The 15,588-nt window shown below is 35.4% G+C and overlaps 1 protein-coding gene across 1 annotated transcript in view; it reads right to left on the bottom strand.

Moving 5' to 3' along the window:
* LOC129240584 (uncharacterized) overlaps positions 1 to 15,588 on the bottom strand; it is a 122,433-nt gene that overhangs the window by 11,531 nt on the left and 95,314 nt on the right. The window contains exons 10-14 of the mRNA XM_054876486.1: positions 12,660 to 13,065; positions 8,446 to 8,466; positions 4,649 to 4,816; positions 1,858 to 1,989; positions 304 to 341 (exon numbers count right to left, since the gene is read on the bottom strand). Of these exons, the coding sequence (XP_054732461.1) occupies positions 304 to 341; positions 1,858 to 1,989; positions 4,649 to 4,816; positions 8,446 to 8,466; positions 12,660 to 13,065 (765 nt within the window). The remainder of the gene's footprint in view (positions 1 to 303; positions 342 to 1,857; positions 1,990 to 4,648; positions 4,817 to 8,445; positions 8,467 to 12,659; positions 13,066 to 15,588) is intronic.

A 15,588-nucleotide genomic window follows, 5' to 3' on the forward strand; every position in this document is an offset into this window, starting at 1 on the left:
GTGGGTATTTTAGTTTTGAGAAAATTGAAGAATTGTACGAATGTTTGCTTGCAATTGCAAGCGAGGTGGTGTAGTACGAGGTTGATTTGTTGTGCAGAAAGGCTGTTGAGAGGAATTCAAAACCAAAACAAAAAAATAAGTAAAGTTCAAAAATTTAAAGGCTAAGTTGTTGGAAACAAAATAAAATAAAATACAATAAGTTTAAATTACATCCTTTTGATAAAACTTTCCCATTGAGAGAATTACGAGAAAAACCAAAACCAATTTATTTTGATATTTTAAAAACGTTTGTAAGTGGCTTACCTTGACAATCCTTCTGGACCGTATGAAAGAGGTCGGGTCTGCTTGTAACGCAAAGAAAAGATGAAAAAATTCACTTACTTACAATTGGCATTAATTCAATTTAATTAAAGTTTTCTAATCTGTTTTCTTATATTTATATATTTAAGTTATGCTTATATATCCACTCATATTTATTTAAAATTATTTTCTTTTTTTTTCTTTAATTTATTTTGTTTTTATTTATTTTATTTCATTTTATTTCTATATTATTTATTTTGTTTTACTGTATTTTAATTTAATTTATTATAATTTATAGGATTTTATTAATTATTATTTTATTATTTCTTATTTGAATTTTTTACTTTGATTCTTTTAAATTTATTTCATTTTGATTTGCTTCATTCTATTTTAAATTATACTAATTTCAGTTCATTTTATTTTTATTTTATTTCAAATACTTAACACTATTTTATTTTTATTTATTTTGTTTTAAATTTTTTAAATTGGTTCTATCTTAATTTGTTTTAATTTATAGTACTCATATTTATTGTAGATTATTGCAAATTTTTTATTTTACTGTCATTTATTTGAATTAATTTCATTTTAATTTATTTCATATTTCGATATATTTTAATTTATTTTAATTTACGCCAATTTTATTGAATTTATTTTATTTCATTTTGTTTTATTTTACTTCATTTTATTTTTATTTATTTTGATCTAAATTTTATAGTTTATTTTGCTTTAGTTTATTATAGCTTATCATATATATATATATATAATTGGCGCGTACAACCTTTTTGGGTCTTTGGCCGAGCTCCTCCCCTTATTTGTGGTGTGCGTCTTGATGTTGTTCCACAAATGGAGGGACCTACAGTTTTAAACCGACTCCGAACGGCAGATATTTTTATGAGGAGCTTTTTCATGGCAGAAATACACTCGGAGGTTTGCCATTGCCTGCCGAGAGGCGACCGCTATTAGCAAAATCGTTTTCTTAATTTTGGTGTTTCACCGAGTTTTTAACCAACGTTCTCTCTGTGAATTCCGAATGGTAATCACGCACCAACCCATTCGGCTACCGCGGCTTATGTAGCTTATCATACTAGTCTTCATTTTGGATTATTTTAATTTTTGTTTACTTTTTTTGCTTTTTTTGCTTTTTTTAATTTTTTTATTTATATTTCTTATTCTACTTTATTTCATTTTATTTCAGACTTTATTCCTTTGTTTGCTTTAAATATTTTTGGTTTACTTCATTTTAATTTATTTTATTTTAGTTATCTTATTTTATTTTATTTTATTTTATTTTATTTTATTTTATTTTATTTTATTTTATTTTATTTTATTTTATTTTATTTTATTTTATTTTATTTTATTTTATTTTATTTTATTTTATTTTATTTTATTTTATTTTATTTTATTTTATTTTATTTTATTTTATTTTATTTTATTTTATTTTATTTTATTTTATTTTATTTTATTTTATTTTATTTCATTTCAAATTATTTTAGTTTAATTTATTTCACTTTATATTCATTCATATGCAAGTCTATAGTTTTCTTTTCCTTTACGTACCCTTTCGGTTTGTGTTGCTGTATTGATGCATTCTTTTGTGCTGTCACTTCTTACTGGCGGTTTTTTCGATTCCAGACTTTCGATTTGATTTTTTTGCAAACGTATTGTACGTTCACGATCTTCGACTTCACCCTGTTGTTGTTGCATGATTGAAATGTAATACCAAAATATTTTAGAATTTTAGTTATAATGTAGATAATTTTTATAATTTTTCGAACTAATATACAGTCAAAAACAATCGCAAAAGAGTACAAAATTAAGTTAGAAAATAGGCAAAATTATTACGGATATTGAATGTGTGAGTGGGAGGAATATTACATTTGTGTGTACAAAAAATTCGTCTAATTGAGTTGAATATTCTTGAAAAATAATTTATTCTGATATTGAAAGCAAGCAATGGCAAAAGTGCAGATTGCGTCGTGAATTTAGGTTAGCGCACTGCCCTAGGTGTCGAAGAAAAAAGAACTCAGTGACTTTAATCGTCTAGGTGCCAAGCGTGGGCATATACAGAGAAAGTGCTAAACAGAATTCTTCTTTGAAAGCTGCCCACAGCTTCTGCAATGTGGATCAAATGGTAGGCCTAGCTTTTTTGCGTGTGAGCCGATCGTCCAATAACCGGTTAACACAGCTACGAGTTTGGAAATTGATTGGCGCGGAATCCCCAGGACTTTCTGAGTCTTCCGTGTATTGTACTGGGGCCACATGGTTTTCGAAATAGCACAAGAAGAAATGGAGCACAATCTTTTCTGCGCTTTCCTGAGGAATAATTTCTGCCATTGCATGAGTTACCTAATTTGGATCTGCACCATGGCGTCGTCAGAGCCTTCATCGCAACCTGACTATTGAAAAAAATATTGATATCTCGCCCTCACCTTCCCTAAGCATTTTGCATGGCTGCAGAATCGCAAAGATTTCTTCCTGAGAAACTCCAACAGTATTGGGCAATTTTTAAAAAATAGATAAATTGGGTGGTTTAGAGAAAATCGCTGCTCCGATTTCTGATTCTTGGAACCGTCAGTGGAGGCAGAGGCGCCCGTTTCGGTACAGATTTTTCCCTCCTTACAATCCTGCCTTCTTGGAATCTTTGTCCTGGTACAACTCTCAAACTCCAGTTTGAGTCCGAAGTTCGGAGAAATACGGTGTTAATTGCCCAAAAATGCTAGCATGTCTCTTGAGAGTTTGCCTCCAGAGGCCAACCTCCTTTAACCTGATTGCATTTTGAGCAGCGACGGAAATAACATAACAATCGGAAACGACATTCAGCGCAGCACTGGGGCCTTACCTAAATGCAGGGACATTAATTGAACGGACGATAATGCAACTTTTATTAATTTATCCCAAAATTATTGGAATGAGGAAAACATAAAATATTTTGATAATATGCTTGAATTCACTAGATTGTCGGTGTGTATTGTCGAAATGTTTATGTAGTTAAAATTTTTGTATCATCATTTATAATAGCCTATATGCACTAAAATCTTAACTGCTTCTGTAAAATATAAATAAATAAATTCAACTCTGATTGATTTTTCTTTACATTTGAAGTTTGCTGACAACAGATGGCAATCAACGTTTTAAAGAGAGTCAACTGCGATTTTAGATTTTTATTCCATTTATCACAATAAATGTATATTTACCATATAAAAAACATTTTTTCGGATATACATTTAATGTAAGTTGAGATTTACAGATCACAGTTTTCTACAGTGCGGCAAGCTCTAAGCAAAGAAAATCTGCAGAAGGTCATTGGTCTTGGTTTTCATTTTTTAGCATATTTTATTCTGAAGAAGTAAATAATCTCATTCACTTATAGCAAAAAATATATGTATGTACATATATATATTCACAGTAGAAATAAAGGAACAACTAATTCTCTATACCAAACATACCAATGCTCCCTCTTTAGTTTGTATTGTTACGACTTTGGTAACGGCTAAAAGTTAACATTTGAAATTCGCCTATTACTGCATAACATTTTCTTTTAGAATAGCAAGATTTGGTTGAATTTGTTATGAAATAGAGTATCCTATACATTATCTAGGGGTAATGGCGCACAATAAATAATAATTAATTATAATTCCTTTAGCACAAATCTGCCCCTTTTGCCATTGAATTTGCCATGAGTGTGTACGAAGAATTTGATATTTATCTAAGCACGAAAATTATCAGATCTATTAAGTGCATTGTTTTTTGGCAGATACCAGTATGTGTACAAACATATATTTACATGCTTTTTTAAACAATTTAAAACAGATAAAATTTGTAATGTTTCATAAAAATTATTTACTAAATATCAAAGTTTGTTTACAAAAAACAAAGAATTCACAAATTTATAAATGAAACGAAATTAGTAGAAAAAACTGAATATTAGTTATTTGAATTTGTTAAAATGCAAGCTTGGCGCAATGTTTGTATAAATTACCTTAGTTTTAATTTAATTATTGCGGTTAAGGTATTGGAAAATCTTTATATGGGCTATGCGAAATTGTTACACTTGCAAATATTTGATATTAATAACCTAAGGAACTTAATCGAAAAATTGTATATAATTAGAATTTTCGAATTTTTGTAGGATGGTTTTTTTTCATTTAATTTTTTTCTTTTCTCTTTTTTTCGTTACAATCAACGCATTACCACGTAAAGTAAGAAGAGATACTCAGTGGTTTGTCTCCTTTCAAAATAAAGTTGTTCAGACTTTTAAGAATAACTTAAATTAAAAGTATAGCTTACTTTTCATCGACAAGGACAAATCAAAATAGAACAACAAAAACTTATAAAAACGTGCAAATACCTGAAGGTAAACCACCTGTCTTCGTAGGTCGGCTAACTCCACCATCGGATCATCTGCGATCGACGATGCCAAGCTGGTCAAGTCCATGTCATCCAATAGTTTGCTATCCAAGCCACAGGCAGCGAAGAGTTGCCCATTGTCATCATCGAATGGGTTGAGAGTATCCGTCTATTTAATGGAAGGAAATAAATTATTAAAATCGTTTTTGTTATTATCTCTATAGTAGAGGTATGCATATAAATCAAAATAATTTGGAAAAATGAAAACATTTGTGGACAGATGAACAGTATAGCCAAATGCATGGTGATGAGTGCTACTTAACGTAAGACCGTCCACGGATATTTTTGTGTTTGTTGAGGCCAGTTGTGTGTTACATTGTACCCAAATAGAAGTGCAAAAAAGAAAATTCTATACATTCTGCTGTATCACTATGACCATGGTGAAAATCCAGAGTAGAAAGTCACAGAAGAGTGTGATATATGAGAACCCAATGCTCTATAGAATGCAACAGCAAATTGGAGTTTCTAATGATTCCATTCTGGTAATACGGACGTTGTAGATGAGGCAAGCACTGGTTACTTAAACATCGGAAATGGCAATAAAATCGTAGAAATCGTGGAGTCAAATCAACATGTGACCACTTATCCCATTACCTAGGCACTGAGAGTTTTCCTGAAAAGCGCTAGAACCTTATCTTAAAGTTGATCCCAAATCGATTTGCCACGTTTTCAAGCAAATAACATTTAGATCGAATTGACGTCTAAAATTATTTGCTGAAACCTAACGAACCATTTTTGAAATGGATGGTAGTTGGTGGAAAATATAAGTCACATAAGATAAAGATCATCACTATTTTATACTTAAATATTTCCAAAAATGGCTTAAAGGCACAAAAGTGCTCTCAAGAGAAGTTTGTAAAAACGAGTTGGTTACGTTTCCTTCAAATACGAACGAGGACTTTTACAATACTGAAGTCTTGAAACTGCCTTCAAAATAAAAAAGTTATGGAATGAACTATCTTCTAAATCGAATAATCCTAATGATCATAGCTTTGTTGTCGAGATAGAGCGAAAAAAAATGGTCACCAAAATCAATCACCTTATTGGAAGATTTATAATTTTGCAAATGGCGTCGTACATCAACCATATTTGACACGTGTGATTTAGACAGCTGCAGTATAGGTCAAAATAAAGGTTTTTATTACTCAAAATAATTTTTATTTATATAGTAAAAAGACATCCAAAAACAGAATTAATTGAATAATTTTGCGCCCCTTTTTTATATCAATTTCCTTTTACACCCAAGAATTTTATTGTATAGGGATTGGTTGCTCATAAGTCAGTACCTACATATTCCTAAATCTGATATCTAACTCTTCTTTTTTCTTTTTAACTCGAGCATTCCATCTAAGCTTGGTATCTAGTGTCATATCTAAGTATTTGGCGGTGATGCGATATGGGATTTGCACGCCGTGACAGATATTTGATTTTTTCTGTGTGTAGTCTAAATGAGCCGATTTTGTTTCATTTAGTTTTATGCGCCATTTAATGGTCCACTTGCAGATTTTATTTAAATAAATTTGAGGGTTTTTGATTGAATCAATCTGAGTTTCTCCTATCGATAAGATGGCTGTGTCGTCAGCAAAAGTTACTGTAGAGCAATTTATGTCATTAGGTAAATCACATGTAAAAATAATATAAAGAATGTGCCACAGCACGCTGCCCTCTGGGACGCCAGCTTTAATTTCCTTAAGTTCGGAATATGAGTCTTCGTATTTTATTCGGAAAAAACGATCGGATAAGTACAATTTTAGAATATTAAAATATTGTTTTGGTAGAAGCGCATTTATTTTGTTGAGGAGCCCACCGTGCCAAACTTTGTCAAAGGCTTTAGACACGTCCAGAAAGACAGCAGAGCACACAGAGCAGAGTAATTATGTGCACTTGATCAAAGGTAGAGTGTTTTGTGCGAAAACCAAATTGATGTACTGATATTATATTGGTAGGAGCGAGATAGGCCGATAAGATATGTGCCTTCCCTGGTTTATTAAACATAATTATCTCAGCAGTTTTCTAATACATAGAGATATGGTGCAATTTGAATGTGGCGTTCATTACTTCAGTAAACTTTTTAACTTAAAAAAGCTAATCGAGTTGCATGCAGGCGTTTTTGTTTTAGTCTACAGTCAGCAACAACATTGAGAAGAACGAGAACGCAAAGCTTGTTCCCGAGCCCGAACAACACGGCTTCCTTCGCCCTTCCCCGTTGACCGCCATACCAAAAGTCGCAAGTTGCCGTGTCTGAACACAGTCTAATGAGATTTTCCTAATATCGGCAAATATAGTTGGCAGCATTGAAAATAGTGAATTAAACCAGTTTCATGAGGTATAAAAGCACTCGTTGGCGCCGAATTTAGCTCGATAACTTTTGTTATTTTCACATGGAATTTTTTTGTCAAACAAGCAGAACTTAAGTATAATAAGCAGAGAAATGGTGAATCAAAGATGCTTAACTCACTCAGGAAATATTCGTTTAGAGTCACAATTTCAAAAGCCTAGTAAAAATGAATTTGATAGGTTGCTAGAAATCGTTAAAGAATGCAGCAGATCGCTCCAATAACACAACACTGCACTTAGTTGGATCCCCGGCTACTCTGGAGTGGAGGGAAATGAAAGAGTGGATGAGTGTGCAAGGAAAGACTCTGAGCTTGACCTTCAGCGAGTGTTAGGAGATATAAGAATTGCTCTAAATGAACTGCACACTGCGATTGGCTTGAGCAGAAACCAATCGAAGGTGGTCTTTGACTATTGACAGCAGAATATCGAAAGGGCTCCGGCCAAAACTTAATCTTAAAAGCACAAAAGGCATGCTTGGATTTAGCAGATCAGCTACCAGCGTCCTCACAAGTGTTTTAACGGGTCACTGCACTTTTGACACCCTAGCCAATAGAATAGGTGTACCTCACATTGATTTCTGCAGGAGTTATGCAGGTGAAGAAAAAACTGAGTCGGTACAACATCTCCTCTGTCCTGCACTTTAAAGAATCCGTGTCAAATATCTTGGCGATTAGGTCTGAATTATTCAATTGCAATTTAAGATTTGAGTTTAAGGAACTTATAAACATTAAAGATCGAGATATCAAAGGAATCTCAGAACTCTTATGAAGGCAATTGCTTCATACACAAGCCGTTTAATATCTGCAATTCAGCTTGCCAAAAAAACACCAATAAAATCTGTAGAATAATATGCGTCCGACAGCTTTTAAAGGGTTAATGTACTGAGTTATTAACTCTGCACTAACATTTTCTCATAGGCTCAGCAATTCAAATAAACTGCATAGTGCAGTTCGGAGAATGCTAACCTTGGAGCTTACTCAAAATTGTAGGAAATCTTTAGAATGCTAGAAACAAGGCGGCTGATGTCCGTAGCCTTTCCGTATATAATGAGCTTACATAAGTTTCTCATGTCTGATGCGATTTCTGTCTCAAATTTTCAGAATAAAATTATATTATTAGTCTATGCTTGAGTCTATGAAAATGTCAGTTTCAGATGGTTTTACGCATCTACCTAATTACATGGCCCGTTCTGTTATAATCCGGTACCAACTACATTACCAAATTATTTGGTTTTAACAATTTTATTCCAATAGGTTTTAGAAAATGCAACCCATTTCACCAAGAAAACGTCACGCCCTTATTTTAAATTACAGCTGAAATATTACCTTAAGCCGTCACCAATGCAAATTCAGGTATTTTATAACATAAGTATTGTATTGTATATTAAAATTATAAACATACCCTCATCAAAGGTTCTTCGTCCTGTTGTTATAATTGATCAATTTTGAAAATGTAAATGTGGATTTGGAAAATGAAAAGTAGTGTGAAGTGCAGCGCGGTAAAACCAAATTTATTTACATGCAAATAGAACGAAACAAAACAAAAATTAAAGTGCAAACAATGATAAATGCTTTATATACAAATGCATCAAATGAGTATTATATAAGGTTGTCAAAAAAGTCTTGCGGTATTTCCGGAAGCTTGTCTTTGCAAGCGCGTAGTTCTAGTTGTATTCGTCGCATCGGTTCACGCTAGAGTTTTTTGGAAAGCTCTTTTCACGTGCTAACACGTGTTTGACAAATTGTTGTTTGCTTTTAGTCGTTCGTGAGTTATAGCGTCGCAAACATGGAGCAAAATAAAGAGAAAATACGGCATATTTTACAGTACTACTACGATAAAGGCAAAAATGCATCTCATGCTGCCAATAAAATTTGTGCAGTTTATGGACCCGATACAGTTTCCATTTCCACCGCACAACGATGGTTTCAACGTTTTCGTTCTGGGGCAGAAGTGATCGAAGATGCGCCACGGTCCGGAAGGCCTGTCGTCAAAAATTGCGATAAAATCGCTGAATTGATCGAAAGAGACCGGCATAGTAGCAGCCGTAGCATCGGCCAAGAGCTGGGCATAAGTCATCAAACCGTTATAAACCATTTGAAGAAGCTTGGCTTCAAAAAGAAGCTCGGTGTATGGGTACCACACGACTTGAACGCAAAATGACATTTTTGCCCGTATGGATGCATGCGAATCGCTTCTGAATCGCAACAAAATCGACCCGTTATAGAAGCGGATGGTGACTGACGATGAAAAGTGGGTCACTTATGACAACGTGAAGCGCAAACGGTCGTGGTCGAAAAGCGGTGAAGCTGCCCAGACGGTGGCCAAGCCTGGATTGACGGCCAGGAAGGTTCTTCTGTGTGTTTGGTGGGATTGGCAGGGAATCATCCACTATGAGCTGCTCCCCTATGGCCAAACGCTCAATTCGGACCTGTACTGCCAACAACTGGACCGCTTGAATGCAGCACTCATGCAGAAGAGGCCATCTTTGATCAACAGAGGCCGAATTGTCCTCCATCAGGACAACGCCAGGCCACACACATCTTTGGTGACGCGCCAGAAACTCTGGGAGCTCGGATGGGAGGTTCTTTTGCAATCACCGTATAGTCCGGATCTCGCACCAAGTGATTACCACCTATTTCTGTCCATAGCGAACGAGCTGGGTTGTAGGAAGTTGTCCACAAGAGAGTCCTGTGAAAATTGGCTCTCCGAGTTTTTTGACAATAGGGAAACGAGCTTCTATAAGAGGGGCATTATGAAGTTGGCATCTCGTTGGGAACTTGTCATCGAACAAAACGGCGCATATTTGACTTAAATCGCATTATTATAACCAATTTTATGAACAATTGAAAATTCAATAAAAATACCGCAAGACTTTTTTGACAACCTTATATTTATGTACACACATAAGACAGAGTCACTCAAGCAATGCTATGTTCAAAGTGATAATGAATTTGTAGTTAACCAATGACAAAAAATTATAACCTCTTTATTTTGATGTTTATGAAACTCAATACAATTATTTTTATATTTCTCTTCATACAGTTGCCAAGTAACCCTACATTTCAATTTGCAAAACTCAGAAACTCAGAAACGCATGTAAAACATTCAGAATCTTTAGAAGTCCCTGATTTTCAAAGAGCCAAGATCTTTCAACTCATTAAAAAATGGTCTACCAAAAATGGTAAATCTACGTTTGGATAGAGCAGAGCAATGGCACAGCAGATGTGAGATCGTCTCTTCCTCTTCTAGACAGCTTCTGACGAAGTCATGTGTCTGCTCGCCCATTCCTTGGGCGTGTCTGCCCAGCGCCCCTTTATGCCTCAGCAGAGATTCTGTTTCCTTTCGCATTGAGAGTCGGCCACAACGGCTAGGTGCAAATGGCAAATATATGAAAATATGTTTGTTATATTTATTTAATATCATATAATTTATATTTTAGTGCCTTTTTCAGGAGCATTTTTTCTGCATTTGGTGCTTTTTGAAATGAAAAAATTGGCAGTATTGGTGCTCTTTCGAGCCATTTCTTTGTTTTCCGAATTCAATCGTGGACACACTTCGATACAGCCCTGAAGTTCATGATGGTTGTTATGCCAGAATAAAGCGTTGCTAAGCGTGAACTGTTATTGCAACATCATGACGTGACATGCAGTGAGATTGAGGCATGTTTAAAGATTAATTTTGTTGGCATACGTATGTACATATGTACAATAATAAAGCAAGAATATTTTAGCGTCAAAAAATTTCTTCGCTTAAGATACTGAATAATTTGAGAATCGCTAAAAAAGCTAGTACCGATCGATAGTAAAAAATGCCATTATTTTTCTCGCAATAATTTGACATGTCTTACCACACATACATATGCACTTGCACACAAAAATGGTTTCACGGTAAGTTAACCTTAAAAGCCCTATGAGAAAGAAGGTCTAAATTCGTTTCGAAACGAACTTTGTATACCCGTACGTATTTCAGTACATTTATAAACAAATTTTGGGAAAAATACTTCATTTCTCACTGTCTATGCGTTTGTTTGATTCCAAAAATTAAAATTACACACTTCGTTTATCTAGGAACCAGCATTAACACCGATAATAATGCCAGCCTTGAAATCCGCTAAGAATCTCCCTGGTCAACTAGTGCTACTTTGGAGTATTCCTCTCTCGACGAACAAAATTAACGCTCTACGAGTATAAGAGTCATATCATGCCCGTCCTAACGTATGGCGCATAAATGTGAACGATGACAACATCCGATGCAGCATCTCTTGAAGTGTTTAAGAGAAAGATTCTGCGGAGGATTTGTGGACCTTAGCACGTTATCAACGGCGAGTATCGTAGGCGTTGGAACAAAGAGCTGCAAATGTTTACGATGACAAAGTCAAAGTGCACCGAATAAAAATCCAGCGGTTTCATTAGCCGGTTCAGTAGTAAAGAAAGAGGTAGCCCTCCGCTGCGTTGGAAAGATCATAGGCAGACGAACGTCAAGCAGACACATGTAACTAAATCGATTCCTCTCTGAGCATTTTGGTGTATAGAGGATATTTCAAAATACCCGCCTAGATGTTTTTTTTAAATAAAAAATCTAAAAATTCAGGTTCTCTCAGGTTTCACTGTTTCTATTCAAAATGCGGCTGTTAACAATTATATGTGAAAAATTACTCGATTTAAATGTCTACCATGAGCAAGTCTATAGGTAAAATCCAGTCGATTCATGAAGGCCTAATTGTTGAGAACGTCGAGAAATCGATGTTGAAGGTTGTTCAGCAACACTTTGCGCTACAGCAGCAATATTTTTAACAGAACGTACAGTTTTTGGTCTGCCAGACTATCTTACCTATTTCTATCCTCGACTGAACCAACCGTTGAATTTTCGACTCATTCGAACGATTATTCCCACCAAAATAATCACCAATTTCGCGATATGTTGTTCTTAAGGATCGACCATTTTCCTAATAAGTTTCAATGATTTTAACGCGTCGTTCTATTGTGTAAAATTTTTCATCTGTCTACTTGGCAAATGTCAAAGATGACATAATAAAGGTAGCATCCAGGAATTATTCCCTACTGATATCTAGGCGGTACTTTTGATATCTGACTCGATGTATATCTAACTCGATTCCTTTATGCTGTTATATACCACCATTACATGAACATAACACCCTTGTGCACAAGTGCGCGCGAGTTGCATACTCTCCTACTTCTAAGAGTAAGATCATTATTTAAGAAAACTTCCGTTGTTAAGTTTAAAGATTACTGTAGCTGTAAGTAAGTTTGTAACATAAAAATTGAAATATTAGCTCTTAAGTTTTAGTTTTAGTAGACACTTCTGTTCAAACAGTTGATTTTAGTGACTAATAAAAACAATTAAAAATTAAAAAGGAATATTTAAAACATATTCCGTTTGTCGCGGGTATAAAAATGCAGCCTAAGCCATTAAAAGTCATATAAAGCATTTGACGATGCTATGCATTCTAGCCCTGCCCCTTGTTGGCGATGGGAAATGAATGCCACCGGTCAAAGATTACACAAATTTTATTGGTGAGCAAAACGCTTGAACGACCCTGATTGTATGTGGTTTTCCAAGATATTTCATGATATTCCTTATTTCCACACACTTACCTCCTGTAAAATGCGTCGTAGCCGCAACAGCTGCTTCTTGAACTGCAGCACATCCTGAATCATCGCATTGCGAAATGATTTGTCATACAACATTAGATCGTCCGAGGAACTGTGCGAATCGCGATATAGTTGTGAGTAGTGATGCTGAAAAGGTTTCTGATGATGGTAATGACTGCTGAGCGGTTGCGAAGCATTCGTCGATGACGTGGAAGCGTTTGAAGCACGCGAAGCATTGGCGCTACGTCGTAAACTGTGTGTTGATTTAGAGCTGTCCGAATCCGCACCGCCGCCAGATGCTCCAGCACCAGCATTCGCTAGAAGGCCGCTGGTGCTTGAAGCGGGATACTGTTGTTGTTGCAAACGCGAACGATTTAGTAAGCGTGTAGCACGAGCGGGCAAATGGGCGCTGAAATGAGCAAAAAGAAAACGAAGATAATTTCAAATTGTCGTGTGTAAGTCTGAAGTAAGAAAAATAATGATTTTTATTATTATTACTACTTAATTACGAATGTTGCAAATAAAATGCTTTCGAATGTGTCTGATTTTTTTAACAAAAAAAAAAAGGGAAATGTTCAACCTTGAATGTTTTCTTTAAATAAATTCTAATCCTATACTCTCGCATTGTGTTTGCACCTCAGATATGTGGCATTTGCGTGCGGCGCACTAGCCGACAGCACCGTTGTAGCGGCACAGTGACACCAACAGTTGCATACAGCACCTAAAGTAGACGTCGACTTGGTTGCCGTTGTCGTCATCGTTGTTGTTGGAGATCTTGATATCGATGCAGCAACAGTTGAAGAAGTTCGCCTTGAACTTTGTTGCATGTGTATGGCATGTGGCAAGTATGATTTATGTACACCATGAAATGTTTGTGGCATTCGTGCAGCTGTACGGTGGTGTGTATTATGTGATGGAGAGTGCAGTTGCTGTGGATTGTCACATGTGACATATTTAATGGTAATTGGCGACGAGGTGCGGGGTGTCTGAGGTGTGCGGTATGTACGCGGTATTGCCGCTGTCAAAAAGATATTCTCTGATGTTTTCAAATCGGTGCGAACGCGTCGTGCACCAATTGGTGATTGTTGTAATGGCTTTTGTTCTTTTTGTTGTTGCTGTTGCTGCTCTTTTCGCTTTTTCTGGTGGTTTGAAGCCATTTTCGTTGCAATTTGCAGCAACAACAACAGCGACACAATCTCCAACGTTGCAAAAGCATTTGTATTCACCAAAGGCACTGATTTGAACTTTTTACGTACACAATTTTTTTTTTTTACTTATACTAAGTAATCTATTTTTTCTTTAGATTATTTTTTAGTAACTGAATAGTAGTAAAGATTTTGGAATTTCACTGGTGACGTGAAAAATGTGTCGCCATTGCAAAGTAGAAAACGACAGACTGACGTTTTATGTCGTTGGCGTGAATAATCATACTCCCAGCTTTATTTTTGTTGTTTGCATAGCATGACACAATCCGCACATGCGCATTGCTGTACCTCCCCTACTGGAAAAATTTGTATTGAAGCAACTACTTTCCTCTGCACAGCCAACGTAAAATGTCAGATAATAACTAGTCTCATCGAAGCTAGTCTTATCAGCTATTGCTGTATTTTTGTGGCGGAAAATTAATCACCCATCCGAAAATTTATAATTTTTGTAAATGGCTTCGTATGTCAATCATATGTGACACCTGTAAACTAAGCAACTGTAGCATACAAACAAGGAAGCGATGGACCGCGTTAGGATATAAAAAAAAAAAGATTTCCGTCACGCAAAATTATATTTTCTATTAAAAGTTTTTCAAACAAAATTTAATTCAAAAACTTTTTATTTTAAAAGTTATTCAAAAACCAAATTACATGATTAATTTTGCGCAGAGTGAGAACTGCGTTGTTTTGTGAGAAATTATTTTTATCAGAAGCTATTTTTAAGCTTTTTATTCTTGTTCCCCCTACTGTTTGTTCTACGCTATCGGAGCCAACTGGATTTACATGTATTCGTCCAAGGACTGTCACTTAAGCAGTATTGTAAAGTAAAAATGTATTGAGAATGTTTTGGGCTCTTATAACAACAACAAGGGGTTTTGGTTGATTTCATATTTGTAAATGCGGTCGCCTCTTGGTAGATAATGGCAAAGTTCAGACTGCATTCCTGTCATGAAAAGTTTCTCATAATAATCAATTGCCATGAACATGAACTAAAGTGAACAAAAAATTGTCAAAAGGTGGCTACTATTACAAGCCCACATGCCACAGGCCAACGCATAATAAATAATAAATTAATGCCGGTGGAAAGAAAAGAAGACTCAAATGGAAATGGAAATATTTTTATAAAAATTATATGTATGTATATTAATTCTTCATATCCGTATGAGATAGTTGATTAATATAAAGTGTTGTTTTTCCTTTAATTGTTAGAGTGGAAGGAGTGCAACTGTTTCAGTCCAGTACCTTTTAGGCTTCGTTAAGGAGTCTGAAGTACTCAGGCTGAGGTACAAGATATCGGTATTTATATTATATATAATTGGACACACCCTTTATTGGGCTCCTTTTGGGGTGTGAATCTTGATTTTGTTTTACAAATGGAGGGTGGACTTACAATGTTGGGCCACCTCCGGTCGGCAGATGGTTTTTATGGATTTTTTATGGAGGCTTTCCCAAGCTAGAAATACACTTGGAGACTTGTCATCGGCTGCCGAGGGGCAACCACTATTAAATCTAAAAAACCACTATTGAATGGTTGTCCAGCAACATCTCATTCAACTACGGCGGCCGCATCGGAGTGCCCCAAAAGGGCATGGCATGCGGGGTCGTATTGCGACTCATTTACTGAGATGATTTGGGCATGCTCTAAGTAGAGCACAGTGCTTCAGGTGGTTTGAAAAATTCCGAATTGGTGATTTTAACGTGGAGAACCAGGATCGTGACGGCTCAAG

Source organism: Anastrepha obliqua, chromosome 3, assembly GCF_027943255.1.
Source record: "Anastrepha obliqua isolate idAnaObli1 chromosome 3, idAnaObli1_1.0, whole genome shotgun sequence".
NCBI lineage: Eukaryota > Metazoa > Arthropoda > Insecta > Diptera > Tephritidae > Anastrepha > Anastrepha obliqua.